Source organism: Mesoplodon bidens (assembly GCF_964165515.1).
Source record: "Mesoplodon bidens genome assembly, chromosome: 6".
Lineage (NCBI taxonomy): Eukaryota > Metazoa > Chordata > Mammalia > Artiodactyla > Ziphiidae > Mesoplodon > Mesoplodon bidens.
Window position 1 is genome coordinate 10,246,671 of NC_138162.1, and position 25,126 is coordinate 10,271,796.

Genomic DNA, 25,126 nt, shown 5'->3' on the forward strand with positions numbered 1-25,126 from the left:
CTCACTCCCAGCTTGCTACCCCTAAGCTGCAACAGACTCAGCCTCAACTGTCACCATCACAGCCACAACAAGGAAAACAGGGATTGTTACTGATCAAAAAGTGAGCCGGCAAGAGGGAGGAGTTGGAACCCACCTAGCGACTGAGGGGACCAGAAATAGGAGGGGAAGCTCGCTGCTTACAGGTTCTCTCACTTTCAGCAGGGGGCAGGCCAGGCTGCCCTTTGGGGGCAAAAGTCCACTTGGAGGCCAGAGGCTGCTGGAACCAATGCTGTTATTTTACATGGGACACCACTTATGAATGGAAACTAAACACAACAGAAATGAAACAGCCATGTTAAAAGCTAAAACAATGAGGAAGATTAGACAAGTTAAGTTTTCATACAGAAATTTGAACACCAGGATTATCAGATGTTTAGCAGTTTGAGGTTTGGGAAAGAAACAGTTTTTACATAACCAGACAGATTATCAGTACAGATAATCCTTAGATTTAAGCAAATTAAAAAAAAAAAAAAACTGTCATTAAAGGATATGGACTGGATGCCAGGTCCTTTATCCTTTAAAAGGGACTTCCTCCCTCAGACCCCTTGAGGACGTGGAGCTAAGCCTTTAGGAATTGAACACCTTTTTCACAGATCACAAATTTTAGTGAGCATCAGTCAGAAGGGGAGTTTGCTAGGCATGCAGATTTTTTTCCCAGGCTCTTCTCCCAAAATTGATTCAATGGGCTTGGGGTGGGATAATGAGTTGGCAGTTTATCATCCCCAGGTGGATGGTGCAGGTGGTCCACTGGTCCATACTTAGTGAAATGCTGACTCACAGTGCTCCTTAAAACTTCCGTGAAAATAAGTCACCTGGAGTACTTGTTGAAAGATTCGTGTCTCATCCCCTATGGATTCTGATTTACCAACAAGAGTACCAGGTGATTCTCAACAGTGAAGTCTGGAAAACATTGGTTTCTAGAACTCCCTAGGGCACTTAATAATGGACCTATTTTGGGTGCCACCCCCAAAGGTTATAATTCATTTGGTCAGAGTGAGTCAGATCAGATAGATCCCTTGACTGAATTCACCAGGAATTATTGATATGAAACATCAGCAGTTACGTATATTAACCAACAGCCTTGGTAACAGAAGTTTTGTCAAAACTACAAATTAGGAGGGCTAAGGAGAGCTGAAATGAAATGGTCTATTCTAAAAAATCACACTGGATACTTTTTTTTCACAGGAGCATAAAATTTAATGTTTTTGGCCAGCAATATGCTGAATTCCTAGTTAACAGAGATAAGATTACCATGGTTTTCATGTGCGCTGTCTAGAGCAGGTTCAACGACTGGGAACTGAGAGTTTTTTCCATTTTAGCAGAAAATGTGGAAGATGTTTCCTGGATCCCCACAACCAGAGATTTTCCAGCCTCTTCGATCAATTTTTTAAAAAGTCTATGTACTGCATTTTGATACCCTAAGAACATGGAGTAGGATTCTTCTGGAATGAAATGACTGAAGCAAAAGCTTTTCAATGAATACTTAAATCTCTAGGTAGAGGACACATTACAGCCAGGAGGAGCTTCCGACCTGATTTCACCTTCCAGCATCCTGACACGTATTCTAGGCAGCACTGCAGGGAGGCCTAGCCAAACACCATCACTAGCTCTGCATCCTCTGGGAAAAGCTGCAGAGCCAGTTACTTAGAGAGAGTGTTGAGTGGGCACAAATATAACAAGAGTCCAGGTGACATAGGTCATTCCAAGTTGGCAAGAAAAGTTGAATTCTATTTTCAGTTCTAGGCAAGTCACAGTATTAATTTTAATACTGAACAGACTGAATGAAAACTGAGCCCTAATCCAATTTTTAAGTGTTCCCTTCCAAATGAAGTGCAATCGATATGGAGAAAGCGCCTTTCCACCAGCGAGTGGAGTGAGCTTGCCTTTGAGACAAGGGGTCCTTGGCTAACAGAAACTCCCCTCAGCTGAGATAGTAAAGGCTTCAGTGACTACCGTGATTAGAACTTCTGCGCTCAGAACTAAGGCTGATGAACAGCTACCAAATACAGGGGTCAGACAGGAACCGGGTTAAAAGAGTAAACGTTCACCATCTCTTTAGTAACTGCTGGATGATTCTAATTCCTTCCTGTACTGCACTTAAAAAATACCCTTAGATGTTCAGATGAAAAAGACAAGTGTGAATTCATGGAGAACATCAGTAACATCTGAGAAGTCAAAGAAATTTTCAGAAACGCTTCTGAATACAAAATAGATGATGGAAACATAAAACCCAATGAATTCAACTGCTCTCCCTTTTTAATCAATTTTACACAATGATATCATACATGAGTAATCACATTAGGAGACAGGATGGGTTTCCTGTACATATACAAGATGGTGCAAGCTCATTAACCGAGGCTTATATAAGGTTTTATCAGTTTCAAGAGGAGAGGCAGTACAAAGCTATTTAATACAGGTGAAGCACAAGAATACAGTGGACAAGACAGAATATCAACTCAGCAGAGGTGAATTCTTAAGGCGTGTGGCCCCTGCCCACACTGTCTGCCATTAACCAAGCGTAGAGGACTTCCTCTCTCGTGAAGTTAACCTGCGCTGAGCACAGGCCTGTAGGACACGCGGCTCCGTGGTGACCCCACAGCTCAACCGCACCTACCTTGATGCTGAAGCAAACTGCATCTTCCTTTCTCCAAGTATTCTCAACAGTAATAAAGCTATTCCCGGTCACCCTACTCCTTGGGTAACCTACACTCTAAAATATATTAAATGATTATTAATCTGGCAACATTCTCAAGCATTTTGGCATTCAAAGTATCTCAAGTATCTCATCACTATTCATCTACTCACAGAAAATTCTTTGAGCTTCAAGACTGTTTCTGATTCCCACCCTCCCGCCCCCCAAAGTATGGCCATTACACATAGAATAAACTTACTAGAGTTAAAAGAACTAAAAAGAGGACAGACTTTTCCTTAAGAAATAAAGCAGGAATGGGGAGGGAAGAGAAAGTCTAGGACACACATAAATGGAGGAAGCTGAGTCCACTAACGTTTCTATCACTGCTACGCAATCCATTAACAATTTAGAGCAAGTGTGTTCCTACTTTCCTTTTTCACACTCAATCTCATCAGAGAGAGGAAGTGTTACAACCTCACAACATCGACCTTCACTTGGCCCATGGAATTCCCATGGTAGGAAATGGGGAAACGGTGCCGACTGGCACGCAGTCAGCTACAGCTTCTCGTGGCCAGAACGTGGCCTCCTCACGGTCTGGCGTGGGTTTTTGTTCTCTCACTTATGCATCTCAGGAACATGTATGTTGAAAGTCTACGTTAAAGGCTTCCAGGACACAACAGGGAAAGAAAAACCATGCATCACATCCACATCTATTTTTGACCCTTCACAAAGCCTAATCCTCTTACAGTGATTTCGTATCTGTATAAAAAGGGCTTTCCTAAGCAGGTTTTTAAAAAGAAAAAGCAGGAGAAATCAGTAACTGTGGCTGAGATTTGACCTAGAGAAAGAAAACAAAATGTTTACTAGATTTAAAAAATAATAATTTTACAAGGACAATCTTCAATCTGTATTTCTATTACTTGTCTCCAGAAGCAGAGTATTAATACAAAATATAAACTGATTTTTCATTACACAATTCCACAAGATTTCAGTGAACATTTAACATTTAATACCTTTGTAAATTCCATGTAATAATCGGTGGCTACCGAATGGTTTCCTGTATGTGATTTTGTACTTTTGCACAATCCTTCATATAAACTATGTACCGGGAGGAAGTGTGATAAGAAACATCTCAAGAACAACTATTCCTCTTTCCTGAAAGAGCAAAATCAAATGACTCCCTATCTCACACCCCACCACTGCCATGCAGACAGTTACCAATTCCTAAACTCAGAAATCAACACTATAATAAATGCTGTCATGAAATTAAAACAGTGATGATCAATGCTGAAGTGGTCCTTACTCCTGACAGGTTTCCAGAGGAAAACAGCTTAGACAGCTGAGCTGTGCTTCTCTGCCACCACGTGCCTCAGGTGTTAACTCTGATGCCAAATCCCTGGGGTCCTACCCTCACCACTGTCTCAAGCCCAATCTCAAGCCCACTGCACAGCCCAATCTCCTGCCTCCACAAGATACAAACCCACCACCCCAAACTCACCACCTTCTCCACCACAGGAAAGAGCCCTGTGCAATGTCCACATCTTCATATTTATTTCCACAGTGACAACATGGACTAGATTTAGTAATCATCATGGGGGAGAGAAATCTCTCCTTGACCTATGAGTTAAATCCCAAAACAATGAATTTCAACTATTCCAAGTCTTCTATTGACTTAACATTTATTGAATCAAATGCTAAACTCCTCCTAGGCCTTAGAAATCGTGAGAGACAGTTTGTCTTGTAAAGTATTTATGATGGGATTTGACTTCTAAGACCTAGACAAGCTTGACAGTTGCAGCCCATGAAGCACATGACTCTGTACACAGATTTCTTGATCCAACATTCACAGGACATTCTTTTAGTACTACTTTAATTTTGATCTCCCCCTAAAAGGCAGAAACCACATCCCACACTCCTATGCAACTTGTTATCTCGGCATTTTAGAATAAAGGAACAAGAGGTCAAGGCATAAAGAAAACCCAGCTTCTCTAGGAACAATGGAGCACACAGTTCCTGGAGAGAGGGAGGAGACAGCCTCTGTACTCATCTGCTCAAGGCTGTTGGTCACAGTTCCCTTAAAAATGCCTGGAAATGCTGCCAGCAACAAGAGACTCAAAGTAGGGGACCAAGTTTTATAAAAGAAGCTAAACATGTTTAGGAAACATAAAAAGTATAACCAGTCAGTAATGACCTATGTATAAGACTTGTGCTTGAAGCTTTGGTGGGCTTCCTTGGCCAGTTTCTCAGACACCAAAACCCATTCCTGATTACTTATCAACATACAATCAAACCAAAATACAGAAACACATACTTTTGTTCAGAAGAGGGAAACAAAGGCACAGAAACCTGTCAAAATAGATTTTTTTCCCATAAGAATAGTATGGTTGATTAAAATAGTTTATCACTAGTAAAACTTGTATCACTAGAGCGGACAATACAAATTAGTTTTTAATAAAATGACATTCACTGAATTCCTGGTATGTGCATTCAATGTGAATCATCATCAAAAATATATTACAGTTAAAGGTTTGTAAGGAGTTCTGTTTGGGGTTTCTACACTATATTTAGCATTTCAGATGAGAAGTACCACAAGAACGTATTAGATATCTACTGTTCCTTTGTATGTAATGTATGGCAATTAAAGAGTCTTATCTCCTACTGCGGGCTCAAAGACATCCATGATGAGAAATGTTTAAGTGATGTACTCAGTGATTTCTATACCCTTCATCAAAGGCAGCCTGTGCATCAAATTCCACACCTAGAAAGTTCAATAAACTGTATTACACTTTAATAAATACTTCTGTGTATTTGTTCGCCTTCTGCTTTTAAGCTCAGCTTAAATTTTGTCAAGGAAACCATTTCACAAGAGGGTACATGACAACCTACTATCAGCAATATTCCTTGTTTATTAGAATCTGAAGATGTCCATATTACATCAAATATAAATATATATTATATTTACATTTCCTTCTTAGCTTTTCAATTTAGGTGAGTATATTTATAGATAATGCCACTAATGTCACCACTATTATAATCCTCAGTGCAACTGGTATTTTCCTTCCATTAGATGCATATAAGATTAGACAGCACCTTAAAAGAGGTGTACTATTCTCTCTCTCTCTCTTTTCTTTTCTTTTAATGAAAAGAAACAATGGGTATCCATAAACGGCAATCTAGGAATTTTCTAGGAGATTCTGTTTTGTTTTTCAGTATTTCAAAATACCTGAAAAATGTGGTCCCTTTTTGCAGTACTAGTCTCTACTTGGGGACAAGAAATTAATGAAATATGCAACTCAGAAAGGAAAAGAGCCCAAAGAAAAGAGAACCTGCTTGTTAGCTCATTAATCTGTTTAGTAAAGATCTGTTTTAAAAGGTCTCAACACTGTACAATATTATACAAAAACAATCTTCAGCCTTCAGAGCAGCTGGTACATTTTCTAAGAGATCCATGTGCCCCCCTAACGGTCTGCTGCCTTGGTGGGCCTTGGTCTTGGTTACTTTCGGTCATCGATAGTCTTAATGAATTCGACTGCTGCTGTGAACTGCATCCACCAATAAGACTCCTCTCCAGACAGACATTTGGCATAAAAGCTACTGATGTACTGAACAGTGGACAGCAAACAGGGTGGATTTGCCTAGAGAAGTGAAAAATAAAAGAGTCAATTACTCAGCTGTATAGCTCTGCAAATACCATTTATGGTAACATCTTGAAATGTTTTTCTGTGGAGAGAGATACCAGTCTTTTTTCCATGTTTCCACTGCACGGGGCACATGTTCGATCCCTGGTTAGGGAACTAAGATCCCACATCCCACATGCTGCACGGGCGCAGCCAAAAAAAAAGAAAAAGAGAGAGAGATACCAGTCTTTTTGAAAATAATCCCCCAAATCCTTTCTGGAACTAATTTGTAAACCCTACTATGCTACTATGAGTAGCAGCAGTACTGGAAAGGCTACTCAGGTTCTAATCCTAGCTGAACTATCTAGAGCTTTCTATCCTAACAAAGCACTTGACCTCCCTGATCCTTAAAGAGGCTGAACTAATCCCAGTGGATTTACTCAACATCCCAGGATTTCAGAATGCTAGATAAGGAAAGAAATGCTGTAGGCAAATTGAGTTATATCTGGTTAGTTAAGTCCAGATAGAATCAGCTGTGGAAAAAAAAAACTAAAAAAGAGAGTATGTCCTCTGCTGCAAGAGGTAACACAGAACATTTCCTGCTTTTTCACCTTCATGTGGCGAGAAAGGACACAGGTGTATTAAGTTAGGAGGACAGGCTAAGCCCTGTTCCTTCAAAGGAGCTTAAACTGGCTCTGTGTAGAGACTAAACACATCACCTGTGGAAGAGAGAGGAGCAATGGGCAACAGGAAAAGTTATGAAGGCTGATCACACGCTGATCCTACAGGTTCTGACTCTGAGCTCAGAGTTCAGGTTGCAGAAATACTGCAAACGTTAAGAATTAGTAAGCTATGGGCTTCCCTGGTGGCGCAGTGGTTGAGAGTCCGCCTGCCGATGCAGGGAACGCGGGTTCGTGCCCCGGTCCGGGAGGATCCTACGTGCCGCGGAGCGGCTGGGCCCGTGAGCCATGGCCGCTGAGCCTGTGCGTCCGGAGGCTGTGCTCCGCAACGGGAGAGGCCACAACAGTGAGAGGCCCGCGTAACGCCAAAAAAAAAAAAAAAAAAGAATTAGTAAGCTATATGCCAGATATACTTTAGACATCAACAGAGGGCTGAGCTGACTGGAACACACGGGTGATGCAGTTATTTGGTGGTTGTGTGCACCCAAACCATATGGTTCCCCACCCCCCGACCAAAATGTTCAAAATAAACCATTTAAATGATGAAACTTTGAAGTCAAAAAAGGAAAAGAAATGTCAGTACTTTTAAAAATAATATGGTACAATTACAAAATATGAGGCTAAAACAGGAGAAAGATGATTGGTAAATGTAGTAGTTTATGTGATAAGTACTATGAAGAATTCAGTGAGAAAGAAGATGGTAAAAACATGATAAGGACTTCCCTGGTGGCGCCGTGGTTAAGAATCTGCTTGCCAATGCAGGGGACCCGGGCTCGAGCCCTGGTCCGGGAAGATCCCACATGCCTTGGAGCAACTAAGCCTGCACGCCTATAGCCCGTGTCCCGCAACAAGAGAAGCCACTGCAATGAGAAGCCCACACACTGCAACGAAGAGTAGCTCCCGCTCGCCTCAACTAGAGAAAGCCCACGTGCAGCAACGAAAACCCAACGCAGCCAAAAACAAATAAATAAATTTACTTAAAACAAACAAACATGATAAAAAGAACTTGCCCTCATTTATTCATTCATTCAGTAATTATCTACTGAGTTCCAACCAAGACCTTCAGGCACTGCTTTAAAAGCTGAAAATGGGGTTTTCCTGGTGGCGCAGTGGTTGAGAGTCCGCCTGCCGATGCAGGGGACACGGGTTCGTGCCCCGGTCCGGGAAGACCCCACATGCCGTGGAGCAGCTGGGCCCGTGAGCCATGGCCGCTGAGCCTGTGCGTCTGGAGCCTGTGCTCCGCAACAGGAGAGGCCACAACACTGAGAGGCCCACGTACCGAAAGAAAAAAAAAAAAAAAAAAAGCTGAAAATGTTCTAGCAATCTAGTCCTCCCCTCCTTTCTTTGGAAAATCCTAACTTCTGGACAGAACAAAACTTGACATTAGATACTTCCTTTCTGGGTGACACAGAGCTTGAAACTTGTAAAAGAGCCAAAGTCTCTAACATCTGGTGACATCTGCACCACCTGACTCAGGACAGCAAATAAACTATTCTCACTAATGGTAGTGAGGGACCCACCTTTATCAACACAAAAACCAAAACAGGGACGAAGTCATCAGCTCCTGGGACGGAGTCCTCGTTGGCCAGGCTCAGGAGGTTCATGATCGTGGAGCACATTCTCAGGATGCACTGCACTTTGTCCCGGGGCGTCTTGTAAGCACTTATTGTCCTGATTTCTGACTGTGCAGATGGCCACGGTGCCTCCCGAAGATAAACCTAAGTGAAACAACACAGAGACAGTCAGATCTTGGATCAAACGCCAACTACGTGCAGCGACTAGAGCAACCTCCACATCAGGAGGCCGAAGGGTAAGGTTGTTGCCTTTCCCTTTTTCCAGTAAAACCAAATCGCGATTCCTCCCGTCATCCCGCTTAGGACTGAAGCTTAACTTTTAAACTTTTAAATTATTTGCTTTCCATTTTAAAATAAAACCACCCAGGGGAATTCCCTGGCAGTCCACTGGTTAGGACTCTGTGCTCTAACTGCCACGGGTCTGGGTTGGATCCCTGGTTGGGGAACTAAGATCCTGCAAGCCCCGGGCGTGGCCCCCCACAAAAATACCACCCAGATATACATTAATAGAGGCATATGATAACACAGAACCTAGAACTCATAAAATTTCAAACAATTATCTTTCTTAAAGAGCTAGAATGGAACTTATCTCTGTATTTTTTGCTGATTGCAAAAGCACAAACAAGCTACTTTTAAGATACTTTAAAAATGAATGTGTACCTTTGTTGCAGTAGTTCTAGAAATCGAAGACAATTAAAAACTTTATGCCAATTTACGTTTGGATTTTATTATTATTATTTTTTGGCCACGCCATGCGGCATGCAGGATTTTAGTTCCCTGACCAGGGATGAACCCGTGCCCCCTGCATTGGGAGCACAGAGTCTTAACCACCGGACTGCCAGGGAAGTCCCCTTAATGTTCGGATTTTAATAAAACAACCAGAAAACTCGTATACCTAAAACGTTCTTATTTTCAGATTTTGTAAGAGCTGTATGACAGATAAAAATGCTAATATCAATAACTAAAAGGTAATTTTGAGGTCACATTCAGATTCAATTCCCTCTCCTGGGCAGCAGTTTTCACACTCTTTGAAGCACCACCGGATCCCTTCTTCACATGGGACTTTCCTGCAGAAACGTGACTATAAAAGCATCAGTGCACAGCACTGCTGCCCCAGGAGGAGCACAGCTACGGACAGGAAGACCCGCCTGCAGGGGCTGGCGTCAGGGCAGGGGCTCCTCCATGCTGGCCCTCCCTCCTCTCCACTACTAAGGTCCCTTCCCATGCCAGGGAATTTTAATCCGTGGAAGGACCTTTGAGAACTTTACAGTTAGACCAAATTGCAGCTAGTGCAAGGGGTGTTGTACAACTTATTACATTCTGCTTCCTTGAAAAACTGGTAACATGCACATGGTACACCAAGCAATTTTTAATTAAATAATACCACCCACACTATATAAACCTGTATTATTACCTCTGGTATCTGAAGAGCTCTGTGATTTGCAGTCACTACTTTAGACAATCTCTGAATATGTTCATGAAGAACTCTGAAAACCCCAAAAAATACATAAGTAAATATATATTTCAGAAAACAAGGTACACCGATAGTCGTAATTGATTTTTTTCAAAACATTTAAAACGTTTTAAACTTATGTCTAGATACAGATTACAAATACAGTTGAGACTATCTCTTAGTTATAAGTACTCTGTCTTGACAAAAAAAAAAATCTCACATTTAGGATCTGCTTAGAAATGCTGAGTGAGCCAAGGGGACGCAGGGAGAAGAGAAGCCCTCCTTTCCCGGACTAGGACAGCATTCCAAGGGAGAAAGCAGAGGAGGCCTTAGCCTAGAAGCTAACTGGACAACTCATTGGTAATAGGCCGAGAGGAAGCAGAGCGGTCAGGGGTCAGAAACCAAAGGTCAGAGATGCTTAGACAAGGGACTCTGAGGCCGCTCCACCTCTCATTTCAGAGATGACAATCTCTTAAAAAGGAGAAGGGGTCAGACGCAAAGCGCCGGGCCTACTGCTGGAGCGAGAGGGACAGCTCGAGGTCCGTCTGGAGGCATCTCTGAGCTCCTCGAGTAGACATCAGGAGCAAAGCTCACCCTCCCAAGCTGAAGAAATTTATGGACAAGAAGTTACCATGGAAATTAAATGGTGGCAGACATGTCCAAGGAATAGTGAGGGGATCTGATCCCTTTATGAATCTTGTGATAGATGAATGTGTGGAGATGGCAACTAGTGGGCAACAGAACAATATTGGAATGGTGGTAATAGGAGGAAATAGTATCATCACGTTAGAAGCCTTGGAACGAGTATGAACAATGGCTGTCTTCACCAGAGAAATCAGCTGCTTCCACACGTCCCCTCTCCACATTTTAGTACGATGAAAATTGGGTCGTGTACATTTTCTTACCGAACTTTTTTGTTAAATAAACTTCTGTAATAGTCAAAAAAAAAAAAAAAAAGGAGAAGGATTTGCCTAAGGCCACACAGTGGTTAGGAGCAGGGGCTAAACCCAGCTTTCCTGACTTCGAGTGTTCTTTCCAGAACACAGGATTAACTCTCCACTCTACAAACCCACAGAAACACCACGGAAGAGAGGGCAGGAAGAACCTGCTTCAAAGGTGCTCTTTGCAGTAAGTACAGTTTGAATGTCCCCATTCCTCATCCCACTGTGGAAGCCAAAAACTGGTGCTCTAGAAAGAAAATAGGGCCCATTTGGCAAATTCCACACAGAAACTTGGGGAGGGGTAAAAAGCCTCTGAGACCATGAACAAGCGAGAGAGGCAGGTTGGAATAAGCCTAACCCACCCACAGGAAAGTGAACTTTCTCAAATATACATACAATATTGTAAAATTTCCATGAAAAAAGAAAATCTTACGCCACCCTATTACATGGGCCCTTGAGAGTAGCCCACAGAGAGAGCCAATGTCACTGCTGGGGGGCACGGTGGCCATCTCAACATGCTTGGGACAGAAACAGCATCATAAAGCTGTGGTCAAGAAAATGCAGAAGGGGAAAAAAAAAAGCTAAGTCATCCATAGCCTCATTACCCCAAAATAACCACTGTCATTATTCCAGATTTTTTTTTCAAGATTAATTTTTTTAGGCTTACTTTTAAAAATAGGCTTTATTGAGATATAATTCATATACCATACAATTCCAGATATTTTGATTTTCAAATATATAACTTTTCATTCCAAACAAATAATAAGCATATATTATAACAGAAGTCATACTCTGTGCTTGATGCCCTGATGGAGTGATGTATAAAAGCATTATGCTCCTGCTCTCACAGAGGGAACAATCCAGTGGGGGATACAGGCATTCATCAAACGATCACACAAACCAGTGGTCAGGAACAGGCATGATTCTGCCCCCAAGGGACATCTGGCAATGTCTGGAGACATTCTTGGTCCTCACACCTGGCAGGGTACTACTGGCCTGTAGCATGTAGAGGCCAGGGATGCTGATAAATGTCCTACAATGCACAGGACAGCCTCTCACTTCAAAGAATTATCTGGCCCAAAATGTCAGTAGTGCCAGCTCGAGAAACCATGCCTCCAACAAATGTAAAACCGCAACTGTGGCAAGTGCTAAAGAAAGGTATCTAGGCCTGGGGGAGCGCTGACAGGGCACTTAACCTAGTCAGAAAGGCCAGGATTCGTCTCCCCGAGGAAGTGATGTCTGAGTCAAGATCTGAAGGGTAAGAGTAGGTAGAAGAAAGAAGGGAAGAACAGCTGAGACAGAGTAAACAGCAGTGCCTTCCATCAAGGCCGTACCAATCTATACACCCTCCAGCCTGATTCCCCACACCTCTGAAAACAGAGCATTGTCATTCTTTCTGATAACTCTGATAGGTGAAAAAAGGTAACATGTATTTTTTCCTTTACTACTCAGATACTAAGTCTCACGTAGAGCTTGTCTAAAATAATGGGGTTGGCTGGCATATTCCTACTTAGTCCCACACAGGCCGTTACACTTAGAAGCACTCACTGGTCACGGAGTATGTCCCCGTCCTGATTAGGGTAGAAGGCAAGTTTGAAGATCCGATTCATCACACTTCGCTCGATGGCGAGCTGGGCGTCCTGAAGCTGCTCCTCACTCGCGTTCTGCCATATGACATCCTGGGCCATGGCGCCATAAAGGAACTGCAGAAAATCTTCCACCTGAGCAGTTTTATCATCAGCTGCCGTGAGTTTCTGAAAGTCTCCAATGCAAAATAATAATGTTTAAAAGACGGTATTTGAATAATTTCAAATAGGAAATTATTAGCTTTTTTTTTTTTTTTTTGGCGGTACGCAGGTCTCTCACTGTTGTGGCCTCTCCCGTTGTGGAGCACAGGCTCCGGACGCGCAGGCCCAGAGGCCATGGCTCACGGGCCCAGCCGCTCTGCGGCATGTGGGATCTTCCCGGACCAGGGCACGAACCCGCGTCCCCTGCATCGGCAGGCGGACTCTCAACCACTGCGCCACCAGGGAAGCCCTAGAATTCATTTTAACCCACTAGCTATGCAGATACTCATGCTCTTAAAGCCAAAAGTATCTGGGCATGGTTTATTTTGGGGGAAAATGTAGCCAAATCATTAAAAACAGGAGAACGGTAAGAAATATGTAGAAGTTTAAGAACAAGAGGTTTGTTACAAAAAGATAAGCTTTGTTTTTGAAAAAAAAATTTTTTAAAAGAGAAAAATTGTGTGGATCCCAAACTTTGTAATTCTCCCAACTTTTTAATAAACTATAGATATTCAATCCAGGATAAACATGGAATTTATTGGTTTGACATCAAGGTTTAATAACTAAGAAATAATTGCTAATTTAAGGAACTGCTCTTAGACAGGTAGTTACTCAAAAAAGCAGCAAAAGAAAAATTCCCAAATCTTCCCAATAACATACAGCTTAACCTAAAGGTCTCTAGTTACCTTGAATGAATTCCCTGATCTTCTTTTCTTTGCTCTCAAGCAGCAACCTCACACAGACAGTGGTGAAGTATCGATTGGCCACCTCTTTGTCCCGCAAAACCCTTTGCAGTAGCCTTTCCAGGTGAGCCTGCGTGGTCTGCAGTCCTTGTCGACAACGAGTGAGGTAAGCAATATAGGGGGCTCTTTTCCTAAAAGGAAATACGCTCTGCAGGACATCAGACATACACGGTGCACACTTTCTTCGGAGACTAAGAGTCCTGATTTTTCCTTAAATGAAAAAACTACTTCGAAGACTTCGGTTTTACAAATTAGCATGTCAGGCTGCAGACAACCTTCCTGAGGACTAATTATGCTCCAGATCAAGAAACAGAACCAGATGCAAGGATGTAATGTACAGCACAGGGAATAGAACCAATGTTTTATAACAACTTTAAATGGAATATAATCTGTAAAACAAAGCGAATCGCTATGTTGTACACCTGAAACTAATGTAACATTGTGAGTCAACTACAACTTAAAAAAAAAAAGAAAGAAACAGAACTATTCTGCATGTGTGTCAAGAACATCATCTACTGGGCTGAACACTTAGCCCCTTAATTCCCTAAACATTACTAAGTCCCTTTGCATCGTTGGTCTGCTATTTTGGAGCAGTCTCCATGCTGGTAGAACCTCATAATTAACAGGAAGTTGATTGCTACAATGACTAAAATAACAACAAAATACAGGTTAATATACTGCTAGATCATTAAACATACCACTAATTATTTGCTTACAGTCTAAACGCAGCAATCATTAGAGCACCCATTCCCTAAGCCTCTTTACTTCCTAAGCTTCTCAACTACGTTTTAATGTCAGCAAGGGACTGGCAACAGACAAAGGGTAGTGATTCCAAGACCTACACCTGCTTCCCTGGTCCAAGGATGCAGTCTTTTCTATCCCTCTAAAAAAGGGAAATGATATCCTAGTTATCCTGGCGCCCCCTCCGCTAAAGGTGGGGCAAAGCTGAAGTAAACTGCACTCTGTGTTAGGAAGAGCTGCTCATTTATAACTACATTTCCAGACTAAATATCCAAATGTATTCCTTGGAAATCTACATCCAGGTAAACATAACCAAGCACTTTGTGGTGAGCCTAGATTCATTTCTGAAACAAGGACCGAGAAGAAAATACTTGCAGCTGAAAAGAGGTGTATAAGTGAAACATGTGGGGTATAATTACCTATAGTCCTCGGCGATAGAAGCCAGTAGTTTCCTACAAGTCCTGTTATCAAAGCGGCACACACAACGCATTGTTTCTTGAAGTTGAGCCATTAAGTTTTTATCTTGTAAATTAATTGCTTCAGCTATTTGAACTTTTAGGAAGCAGACAATTTCATTGTCTAAGTAAAAAAATAAAAATTCTGTTATTGTTGAGAATTTCCACAGGCTTTTCATAAGCTGAAGGTCATCCCTCAGCCTTTGGGATGTCAATTATGCTTGTATCAGTAGAACTAAGCAGTATCAATCAGAGTACATTTTAATGAGCCATCAGTAATCAAAGTGCCCTTAACTGATAGCTAATATAAATGTATTACATTGAACTGTACAGAACTGCTGTAGAGTTTATTTTTTTATTTTTATTTTTTAAATAAATTTATTATTTTAGTTATTTAATTTTGGCTATGTTGGGTCTTCGTTGCTGCGTGCGGGCTCTCTCTAGTTGTGGTGAGTGGGAGCTACTCTTCATTGTGGTGCTAGGGCTTCTCATTGTGGTGGCTTCTCTTGTTGCGGAGCACAGGCTCTAGGTGCGCGGGCTTCAGTAGTTGTGGCTCATGGACTCAGTAGTCGTGGCTCGTGGGCTCCAGAGCGCAGGCTCAGTAGTTGTGGCACATGGGCTTAGTTGCTCCGCAGCATGGGGGATCTTCCCGGACCAGGGCTTGAACCTATGTCCCCTGCATTGGCAGGCGGATTCCTAACCACTGCACCACCAGGGAAGCCCTGCTGTATAGTTTAAATACAGTTGAATACTGGCAATTTCATACGGTTCAACGTATAAATATAGGAAAAAATAAACTATCAGGCGGCATCTTACCTTCTGGGTCTGTATGGTCTGGTAAACCATTCCTTGTTGAATGGGTTAGCACTGGGAAAGCAACAGAATCCGCAGAACAAAGAGCAAGCCTCAGTTTCTTTTTTGCATCTCTGAAGAATGAGTTGAAGATACATTAATTTCTTTGTTCACATATGGTCATATTTTATGAACTATTATCATATTTACTATACAAATCAATAGGCTACCACGTCAGGACTCAAATGTTTCAAGTGGTCATAAATAAAAGATAATTTTCAACTGACTGACACCTCCCTTAAGGAGTGGGCTTTCTAGTTACCTGAGAAGCAAGGCTGCAAAAGTGCTCTGGGCAAGGACCATTCGGTAAAGTCCCCAGAATCAAACAAATCCTTTCTGACCTTCTAACACACACTGAGTTCTGTGCTAAGCACCACGAGGAGAGTCAAGGCTGGATCATGCCCGACGCCCGGGCTGGGAGGGAGTCAGCAGAAGTCATCAGACCCATCTCACCGCCACACTTAGGAAGCTTTCTACCACATCTCTTGAGGAATGTTGATCCTGCCACAAGACAAGCTGACTCCCGACAAGAAGCTCTTTCTGTTGCCTTGCTGCTTGAAACTTTGTGTCGAGCCAAAACCTGCTTCTTTTCAACTTCTGCCACTGAACCACCTGCCACCACCAGGCAGAGCACCCTTCAGTAAGGCGTCACCCTCCACAGCAGGGCAGCCCTTCATACTGGGAGGGGAATGTAGGGCGTGGACCAGAGAGCTTCTTCAGAGCGTCCAAGGCTGCCATCCAAAAAAAGGAGTCGAAACACCTCCGAGAACAAGCCAGAGTTTGCTCCTCCTGCAGGATTATCACTTGTCCACCTCATCTGACTAGTTGTGAGTCCTTCCTTATTGGTTTGCTTCCTCTAAAACGAGTAACTTACAAATCAACCCAAACAAATGTAACATTTGCCTACTTTGCAGAGACTCCAAATCTATATAACAGTAAAGTCATGGCTGGAAAATTAAAATTAAAATCTTTCAAAATTGTTAATCACTGTGTTGTACCCCTGAAACTTATATAATATTATTTATCAACTATACCTCAATAAAAGTAAATAAATAAAATAAAATGATATGCTGCTTAGAGTCCGATTTAAATTAATTGGGGGAGGAGGTAAACATGAAAGAATATGGGCCACGTATTAGTAACCGTTAAATCTGGGTAACAGGCACATCACTGTACTCTTCCATTTTTGTACATACTTGAAATTTTCTAAAATAAAAAGTTTAAAAACAGAGAAAGAAAGACAGAGGCAAAGTCAGAGATAAAAACAGGGAGATGGACGGATGATCAGTGCTTTAAAAGTGATAATCCGTGTCTGGAAAAACACAGGTTCCCTATGAAACAAAAGCAAATTTTTCAGGCTCCTAAAGTCATTTTCTTTCTCAAGCCCTGTTAGAAATGGAGAGACCTGCCCAGATAATGAGGAGAATGACAAACTGGGAGGCTTACTGGGGACAGTGGGTCACTCAACAACTCTGCAGCGGACCCTCCATGTACCTCAGTCCTGCCCTAGCACCTCTCACACACAGAGCTGGGAATTCTGCACAGGCACAGGCACTGCCACTATTCCATTTAAATTACTCATGTGGGGCTTCACTGGTGGCGCAGTGGTTAAGAATCCGCCTGCCAATGCAGGAGACACGGGTTCAAGCCCTGGTCCAGGAAGATTCCACATGCTGTGGAGCAACTAAGCCCATGCGCCACAACTACTGAGCCTGCACTCTAGAGCCCTCGAGCCACAACTACTGAAGCCCGCATGCCACAACTACTGAAGCCCGTGAGCCTAGAGCCCGTGCTCCGCAACAAGAGAAGCCACCACAATGAGAAGCCCACGCAATGAGAAGCCCACGCACCGCAACGAAGAGTAGCCCCCGCTCGCCGCAACTAGAGAAAGCACACACGCAGCAACAAAGACCCAACGCAGCCATAAATAAATAAAAAAATAAATAAAATAAATTCCTTATGTGGCCCCTGTGAGCATATGAGGTTTTCTTGTTTTTGTTTTCAATCCCTGAATTAAAGCCTTTGATGTATGACATCCACAAGGGAAGCAAAGTCTTCTCAGTGAATAGTATTTCATTCTTATCTGTCTGCTTTACACACTTATTAAGTGACTCAATGAAACACCTGACTTGAAGTGACTGCAATGGTGATGAAAAGTTCAAACCCAAAGGTCCTAAATCCTATAAAAGAAATACCTGTAAGAGAAAGCTGAATCCTGAGGGTGGGCGGCTTGGCTCGCGGAATCTGGGAGATCGTCAGCTGAGATGTTTTGTAGGGTTTCATCACGAGGCGAATCGTGTGCACTTTCACCATCACCCATAACTTCTAAACAAAACCCAGCCCCCCAAAAGAATAAGCAGGTTAATCTGGAACATTCTGGCACTGGGAGGTATTCAGAGCAACTCAATAAATTAACTTGTGCCTTCCAACAAGAGTTCTTTGAAAGAAAAAGGAAAAAAGGAACTTCAAACACTTAACTAAATTATTGATAGCAATGATAATATATCAAGAGAGCAGTTGTTGAAAATAGTTTTACTTCTTATCTGAATCCTAATCTAAAACAATGAAAGTCTTTATTAACTTAATAAAGATAATACTCTGTAATCACGATCACTGAACCACAGAACTAAAAGGGGCCTCAAAAATCATTTCAGGGCTTCCCTGGTGGCGTAGTGGTTGAGAGTCCACCTGCCGATGCAGGGGACACTGGTTTGTGCCCCGGTCCGGGAAGATCCCACATGCTGTGGAGCAGCTGGGCCCGTGAGCCATGGCCGCTGAGCCTGCACGTCCGGAGCCTGTGCTCCGCAACGGGAGAGGCCACAACAGTGAGAGGCCCGCGTACCGCAAAAAAAAAAAAAAATCATTTCACATAACACCCTCATTTTACAGACATGGAATCCTGCCCAGTCAGAAAACAGCTGGCTGTAAACCCCTTGGCCAGGCCGCACTGAGGTTTCCGGTCCTCATTACCAGGGCTGCTCCCACTGCCTGAGAATGAGCTGGGTACGAACTCACAAATGCAGCCAGGACAGACCCGTGGTTCCCACAGTTGTTTTTATGTTTTTAATTAATCAATTTAGTTAATACATGCATGTATAAAATCAAAAGAAATAAAAGTTCCTTAGTGTAATAAAGAAACTGTGTCTATGTAGAAAAAATATCTTTATTCTTAGGAGACAGTTTCAAGTGCCTCAGGAAAAAAAAATATATAGAAAATGTGGCAAAATGTTAACAATTGGTAAGTCTAGGTAGATGGAATATAGACCTTCACCGTACTATTCCTTCAAATTCTTTGTTATTTTAAATCTTTTCAAAAGAAAAAAAGCGTAGGATGGGACTTCCCTGGTCGTCCGGTGGGTAAGACTCCGGGAGGCCAGATTCGATCCCTGGTTGGGGAACTAGATCCTGCATGCTGCAACTAAGAGTCCGTATGCCGCAACTAAGAAGTCCACGTGCCGCAATAAAGATCCCTCGTGCCGCGACTAAGACCCGGCACAACTAAAATAAATATAAATTAAAAAAAAAATGTAGGAAGTTCTCCTCTCAGGCTCCCTATGAGTCCCCCCCGAGTCAACTCACGTTACCAGTTTATCAGAGATTCTTCCAGAGATACTCTATCTTGGGAATTGTACCATATTTTCCTGACAACTCTTCAAAAGTAGCTATTACAAGGTTACTTTTAATTCGGACCACCTTTATCACTGTGATACGAAAGTTACTATTCCATTCTTTATCATGATTATCACCTGCACTTTCGTAGTTTGCCAGTGCTCCTTCACTGGGACTGGTTCGTTTAATGGCATTCCTGTATTTGTCCAGAATATCCTCAGCAACCTGAGCTTGTGCACTGAGTCTAGGGCTCGGGTCATCTGAAGGGGAAAGGAGAGGGAGAGAATTAGCTCCCCTTGGTTTGCACCCACTCTGATGTTAGTACGACACCAGTAGCATAATCCCAAAGGCGGATTAGGAGGTAAGACTTAAAAAGAGCACATATCTCAGTGTTATAAGAGGCACCATGCAGCTGCCTACTCATCCCATTTCTAGGTCTGAGAGCCTCGCCAAAGCACGAAATTGGGAGGATTACTCCACTTTCTCATCATCATCAGAATTCTGCATGACAGTGTCAAAAAGTTCAGTGCAGACTGAATGGATGATGGGTTTATAAAGTGTTTACACTCAAGTCACTGTTATTATCAATTCATGCTGCCAGAACTTCCAACACTGCACTTTTATACGCAGACTTCATTTATTCAGACATCTCTATGCTGAAGGAGGAAAAAAAGTACTCAAACTTCAAATTAAACCCTTTTAAATAATACTTTTAAAAGGTCTTCCTCCACTCTTCCTTCATGAATTTCTCTCACTACACCACATTTGGAAACTTCAGATATTCATATTCTATCTTACTAAGTCTCACTATGACAGTTCAGCTGCTGGATTTAGAGCACTTTTGTGCGTGCAATGGTGTCAGAGGCACTCCTAGAGAATCTAGACACTGTTGGGGAGTGCTGGAATTGTACCTGGGGTGCACAGAGAAAAAGCTTATCACAATCACAGGTGCAGCATTGGTTACTGACTGGCCCACTATCCAGTCAGCAAAATCAGCACATCACAATGTTTTCTTGGAGTCAGATGGCAGAGTCACTCATTAACAGTTAACAAAGCAAAGAAGTGCTACAGATCTATGGGACAAAATATAGTTCCATAGTGAAATGCAAACTCCTGAGACAGATCTAGGCCAAGCAGGTCATGTCTACATTCTGGTAGAATCCCATTTTTTAAAAAGTCTTAAAACAGATAAAAATCACTAGAATTTATCTATGTGTACGTGTTAATAGCAGCTAATATTAACAGCAGCTAACATTTATTGAGCATGTACCACGTGCCAGGAACTGTGCTAAACACCTCATATGAATGATCTCAATTAATCACCGCAACAACCCTACATGGAGGTACTACTATCACCCCCAGTTTTAAGAAGAAGAAATCAAGGTAGAAAGAGGTTAAGTAGTATGCTCATAGGCTCTTCTTTTGTTTCCATGAAAAAAATATTTAGTGTTCGTGTCTCCGTAAAATTGTGGTAAACTGTAGGGAGAAACGATTTCCAAAATGATATAATCTTTCTGCTACAATGATGTTTGAATGCACGATAATAGAGTCCTAATAAAATCTGATCTTCTTCAAAATGTAAACTGATAAAACCTTTATCATTACAAAATCTTTTTTTTGCTATTGGTTTTGAGTGCTGTTGAGGGCTCTAAAAAAGGGTTAAACATAGTGAAAGCAATCACGTTGCTTATAACTTTTATTTCTGTAACACCGTTCTTAAAATTTTTACCTGAGGACAACAATTAAAATAGACAAAAAATGCTATACATACAAAGCTGTGAGCAGTATTTTCATAGTAAAAAAAAATGGATACAATTTAAATATCGAAAAGCAAGAGAATGTTCACACCACAATAAAATGATAAGATGATCTCAGAGCCAATAAAAATTATTAAAAAACCAACTATGTCAAGCAGAAATTGGGACAGGGTTTATGAAATAACATGTGGTAAAAGAATACAAAGTTACATACACACTCTGATTTCATCATGAAGAGCCAGGTATAGATAAGGAAAGATTGGGAGAAAACATGAAAAAAAGAAAATTAAGGCGGCAAGATTATGGACAGACTGTTAAGAAATTCCCTCTCGTAACATTTTAAAAAATTGACTTAATGATACTTTTCTTTGGGTCATTAATTAGGAGTGGGTAGAAATTTCTGCACCCGTAGGGAAGCTAAACCGCTTGAATCAAACACAAACAAAATGAAATATTTTATGGAAAAAAACTTACTCTACTTAGCTTACAATCTAGGCACCAAGGACTAAGAAAAATGTATTGCCCAAAGACACGAGTAAAAAAATAAAACTTCTCCAAAGTTATTAATTCAACATTTTGAAAACCTGAGATTCTATTAAGAGCATTCTACTCTGTGAATGGTGGTGGTGTTCTAAAGCCAGGAGCATGGTAAGAAAACATAAAAATCTTGCCGAAAGGATGCCTTTCCACTGCTTCTGAATCAGGCTGTAAGTCCCTAAAGAACAAGAGTCATGTGTGATTTGACTGAACACCTACCACACTTAGCACAGTGCCTGGCATGAGTCAGATGTTCAACAAGCATTTGTTGACTGAATGAGATAGGTTTGACTGCTCTCAGCAGGGAACCTGGCCTGAAAGCACAGCTCCTGCTGTTTAAAACCCTTTATTGCAGGCAAGTCACCTCATCAAATAAACAGGGATGTACACTAGGACATGGAAACATCTACATTTATTTGAGAACTAGACATGACAATAACTATGCACTGAAATGGGATTCTACCTGTACTACACTGAGCTCTTTGAGGAGGATGTTCTTTTGAAACCTATCCCATTTTAAAATAAAAGTCTTCATTTTACCTTAGTAGGATAACATAATTTAAAATCAAGACAAGAAAAAGAGAGGTGAGAAATTAATTTCCCTCTGGACGTTCTTCAGTCACTGGAGACAGTATACAGCTATCAAACTCAAGGTTGGGTCATCAACACTACCTCTCATACTTTTTCCTTTTAGGGTGTTCATTCATAATATGCCAAAAAGAAGCTGCAAAAATACAAGTGCTGAATGAGGCAAGAACCCAACCCCTAGTTGTATTTTCCTTGGGTCAGATAGCAATGTTAAAATGATCCAAGCTGTAAAAAATTGGTAAAGTTTATAAATTTACGATATTGTTTGAACACTTATCACGAAAAAAGGAAATGATTAGGTAAAATAGAATTTCACAATGATCCTGAATAATCAAGAACTACAGATGGAAATAAATTTAGAATTCTACGATCAATGTTAAAGAAAACTATTCAGTCAATGATCCAAAGATATGGCATGCATAGCACTAAAACCATCACCACACTTTCCTAAAAGGCACTGTGTGTCATCATCCCACTAAAATGTCGGGTTCTAGGGTAGGCCTAGAGGCTCAGGATCAGGGGCCTCATCATAAACAGAAGTTATGATAATGAGGATGATGATGGTGGTGGTGGTCTGCAGGAAGAGCGCACTGAGATTCACTGTGGCCGCCAACTGGAAACCACAGAGCTATGAAGAACATACTCCCCACTGTACACACACAGACACACTCTTCTAAGAAGGCAACGCTTATGGCACCCAAGAAAAAGTGTTATGAAATATGTGCTCTGGGAATGAAGGAGCCAGGAAGTCCATGGGTCTACAAACCTGTGAGTGTTGAGAATCTGTCAGGCCCCAGATCATCTTTGTCTTTTTCTTGTTTTTCTTTCTTTCTAAATGGTATAGGAGCTGGAAATTAAATAAAGTCAGTAGTGTGACATATAACATACTGCACTACTCGGAAGACAGCAGTCATTCTGGAGTTAACTGGTGTGCCAACATTTCTAAGTGGAAGGAAGGTGAAAAGTTTAAAAGCTAAGAAATCCCGAGTGTCAACTGATAATCATTCTTAAAATAGCATTGAAGGTGCTTAAAGCAGCTTCCAGAATCTGCTTTGGGGTCATCTGCCACAGGAAGAATGATTTAACAGGAATCTATTGGGACTGAATCAAAACCACTGCCTCTTAACCCCTGCTCAAAACACGACACATTCAAAGCTCTGAGCCTCAGTCTCTCCTCCTAAAGTGGGCTTGAGTCTGGCGTGAACGCGGTGCTCCTCGACTCCTGAGCACCGAGAAGAGTGCCGAGAAGAGGCCTTTGGAGGAAGCCCTTCCCCCTAATCCTGCATGATCTCTCCTTCCTGGAAGAGATGCTTTTGCCAACTCAAATTTCAATACCTACTGTTAGGATGTCAGGCTATTCACAAGAAAAGCAAACAATTCTACACAACTGCATTCCAGAATAAACACTCATATTCAGGGTATTATCATTCTCAGTGAACATAAACATAAGAAGCTTAAGTTTATTCCAGGAATGTAAAGGATAAATTTTCAATGTTTGTTTACTAATAGCATCCCTTTTTCCTGAAATAATCGTTAGCAATACGTATGTCCAAAGTCCTGTGTGTTTAACTTCAATGGTATATGATATTTAAACAACCGTGACCTGCCTTTCATTTATGAAACCACTGCCACTTCCTGCCAAGAACAGGGACTGTCACTTCCAAAGCTGTACCTTAGCATCCCCCTGAGTGAAATCATTTTCCATACCCTCAAAACAGCAAGAAACTGAGGCCCCACAGGCCTCACGGAGGAGGTCAGATTTTGGCTCTCTGAAAGAGATTTTGGGGCTTTACTTCTTGTTGCTGATATCACATTCTGATATTTTATAAAATTACCTTTGGGCATGGCAGAAACAAAACGCTTTCTCCACCAAGGTCTGTTCCTGTCTGATTTCTCATCATCGCTATCTTTGCGTTCTTCAGTCTGTAGAAAAAGTTTGATGCTTTATTTGGAGTTGGACAGCAGGATAAATTACTATGAAAAGGATTTTAGTTAGTCTGTGAAATACAAAAACCACTAGTTTTTCTTCAAAGCAAAACTGTTCTTATTGTTGTTGTACAGGCAACTTCTGGAACAGGGATGTATTCCTTTCAAGCACCAGACTATGATGGATCGCTTGAGGGTAGGCACTATCTCATTACTGTCCGTAAACCAAAAGCTTAATACAGAGTCTAGCATAGAGTAGGCACTCAATAAATACTCATATGGGATGAGTAAATGCAATGCACATAAAATCTAGAGGGGTAGTAAAGATGGTATCAGTAATATTAATAATAAAACTATGTATGTACTGTGTGCCAAACACTGAACGTAAGGACATATATTATCTCATTTAAACTTCACAGTAGCCTTAAGAGATAAATACTATTACTAAGCCCTTTTTATAGATGAGAAATATGAGGCTAAAGAAGGTTATCTCCTCATCTTCCCAAAGTTATACAGACTGTATGGGGCACAGCCAGGACTCAAACCTAGATCTGACCAACTTCAATGTTCATGTTTTGATCACCAGTTATAATGAGTTATTATTAAGACCACATGTCAAAAGGCAGGGACTGTAATTCCTTTACTAACCTATCATGTGACTTTAGGCAAATCATTTTATTTCTATTTTTTCATCTACAAAACTGGAACTAAAAATACCTTCTCTAAGGGCATCCATGTGAATGGGATATCAGAACCTAAGCAGAGGAATGGCATCCAGGGAGGGTTCAGCGGTGGGGACGGGATTACAGGGGGACTGATCAAATAAGTACATACATGAAGAATAATGAAAGCAGTCTTCTCACTGCCGGAGAAGGGAACTGCAAATATGGAATGGAAGGAGGATGAAATGAATTCTGTTGTTTTTAGACTGGAAATGGTTCTATACATATAAAGAGAAAGATATAGAAATAAATACACATGTAAATGTGCATGTACACACACACACATACACACACACACTCTCTCTCCCTAGCTCTGTCAACTGAGAGGTCCTGGGAGCAGCTACACCCCTACAGCAAAGAGCACACCTAATAGCCAGATCCTGATTTCTAAAAGCCATTTTCTACTAAAAGGAACAAGGGCTCCTTGGAGAAATGGCTGATTCCAGGACTAAAGCAGACACAATACAATACAA

General features: G+C 41.6%; 2 protein-coding genes across 8 annotated transcripts in view; one reads left to right on the forward strand and one right to left on the reverse strand.

Annotated features, from left to right (window-relative positions):
- Nucleotides 1-2,277: 2,277 nt before the first annotated feature.
- The window catches only part of GAPVD1 (GTPase activating protein and VPS9 domains 1), a 73,040-nt gene continuing 50,191 nt past the window's right edge, over nt 2,278-25,126 (reverse strand). For 4 of the 7 annotated variants that reach the window (XM_081237390.1, XM_081237393.1, XM_081237389.1 and 1 more), the window contains 11 exons: nt 23,841-23,928; nt 22,772-22,852; nt 19,261-19,383; nt 17,710-17,839; nt 15,479-15,588; nt 14,627-14,786; nt 13,410-13,597; nt 12,485-12,698; nt 9,957-10,029; nt 8,489-8,686; nt 2,278-6,306 (listed from right to left, as the gene is read on the reverse strand). In XM_081237390.1, the coding sequence (XP_081093516.1) occupies nt 6,166-6,306; nt 8,489-8,686; nt 9,957-10,029; nt 12,485-12,698; nt 13,410-13,597; nt 14,627-14,786; nt 15,479-15,588; nt 17,710-17,839; nt 19,261-19,383; nt 22,772-22,852; nt 23,841-23,928 (1,506 nt within the window). In that variant the 3' untranslated portion in view covers nt 2,278-6,165. The remainder of the gene's footprint in view (nt 6,307-8,488; nt 8,687-9,956; nt 10,030-12,484; nt 12,699-13,409; nt 13,598-14,626; nt 14,787-15,478; nt 15,589-17,709; nt 17,840-19,260; nt 19,384-22,771; nt 22,853-23,840; nt 23,929-25,126) is intronic. The other 3 variants (XM_081237395.1, XM_081237394.1, XM_081237392.1) reach the window with 2 other exon arrangements.
- On the forward strand, nt 10,564-10,974 carry LOC308619017 (small nuclear ribonucleoprotein G-like). The gene has a single exon (XM_081237481.1). The coding sequence runs from the start codon at nt 10,611-10,613 to the stop codon at nt 10,803-10,805; it is 195 nt and encodes a 64-aa protein (XP_081093607.1). The 5' UTR covers nt 10,564-10,610; the 3' UTR covers nt 10,806-10,974.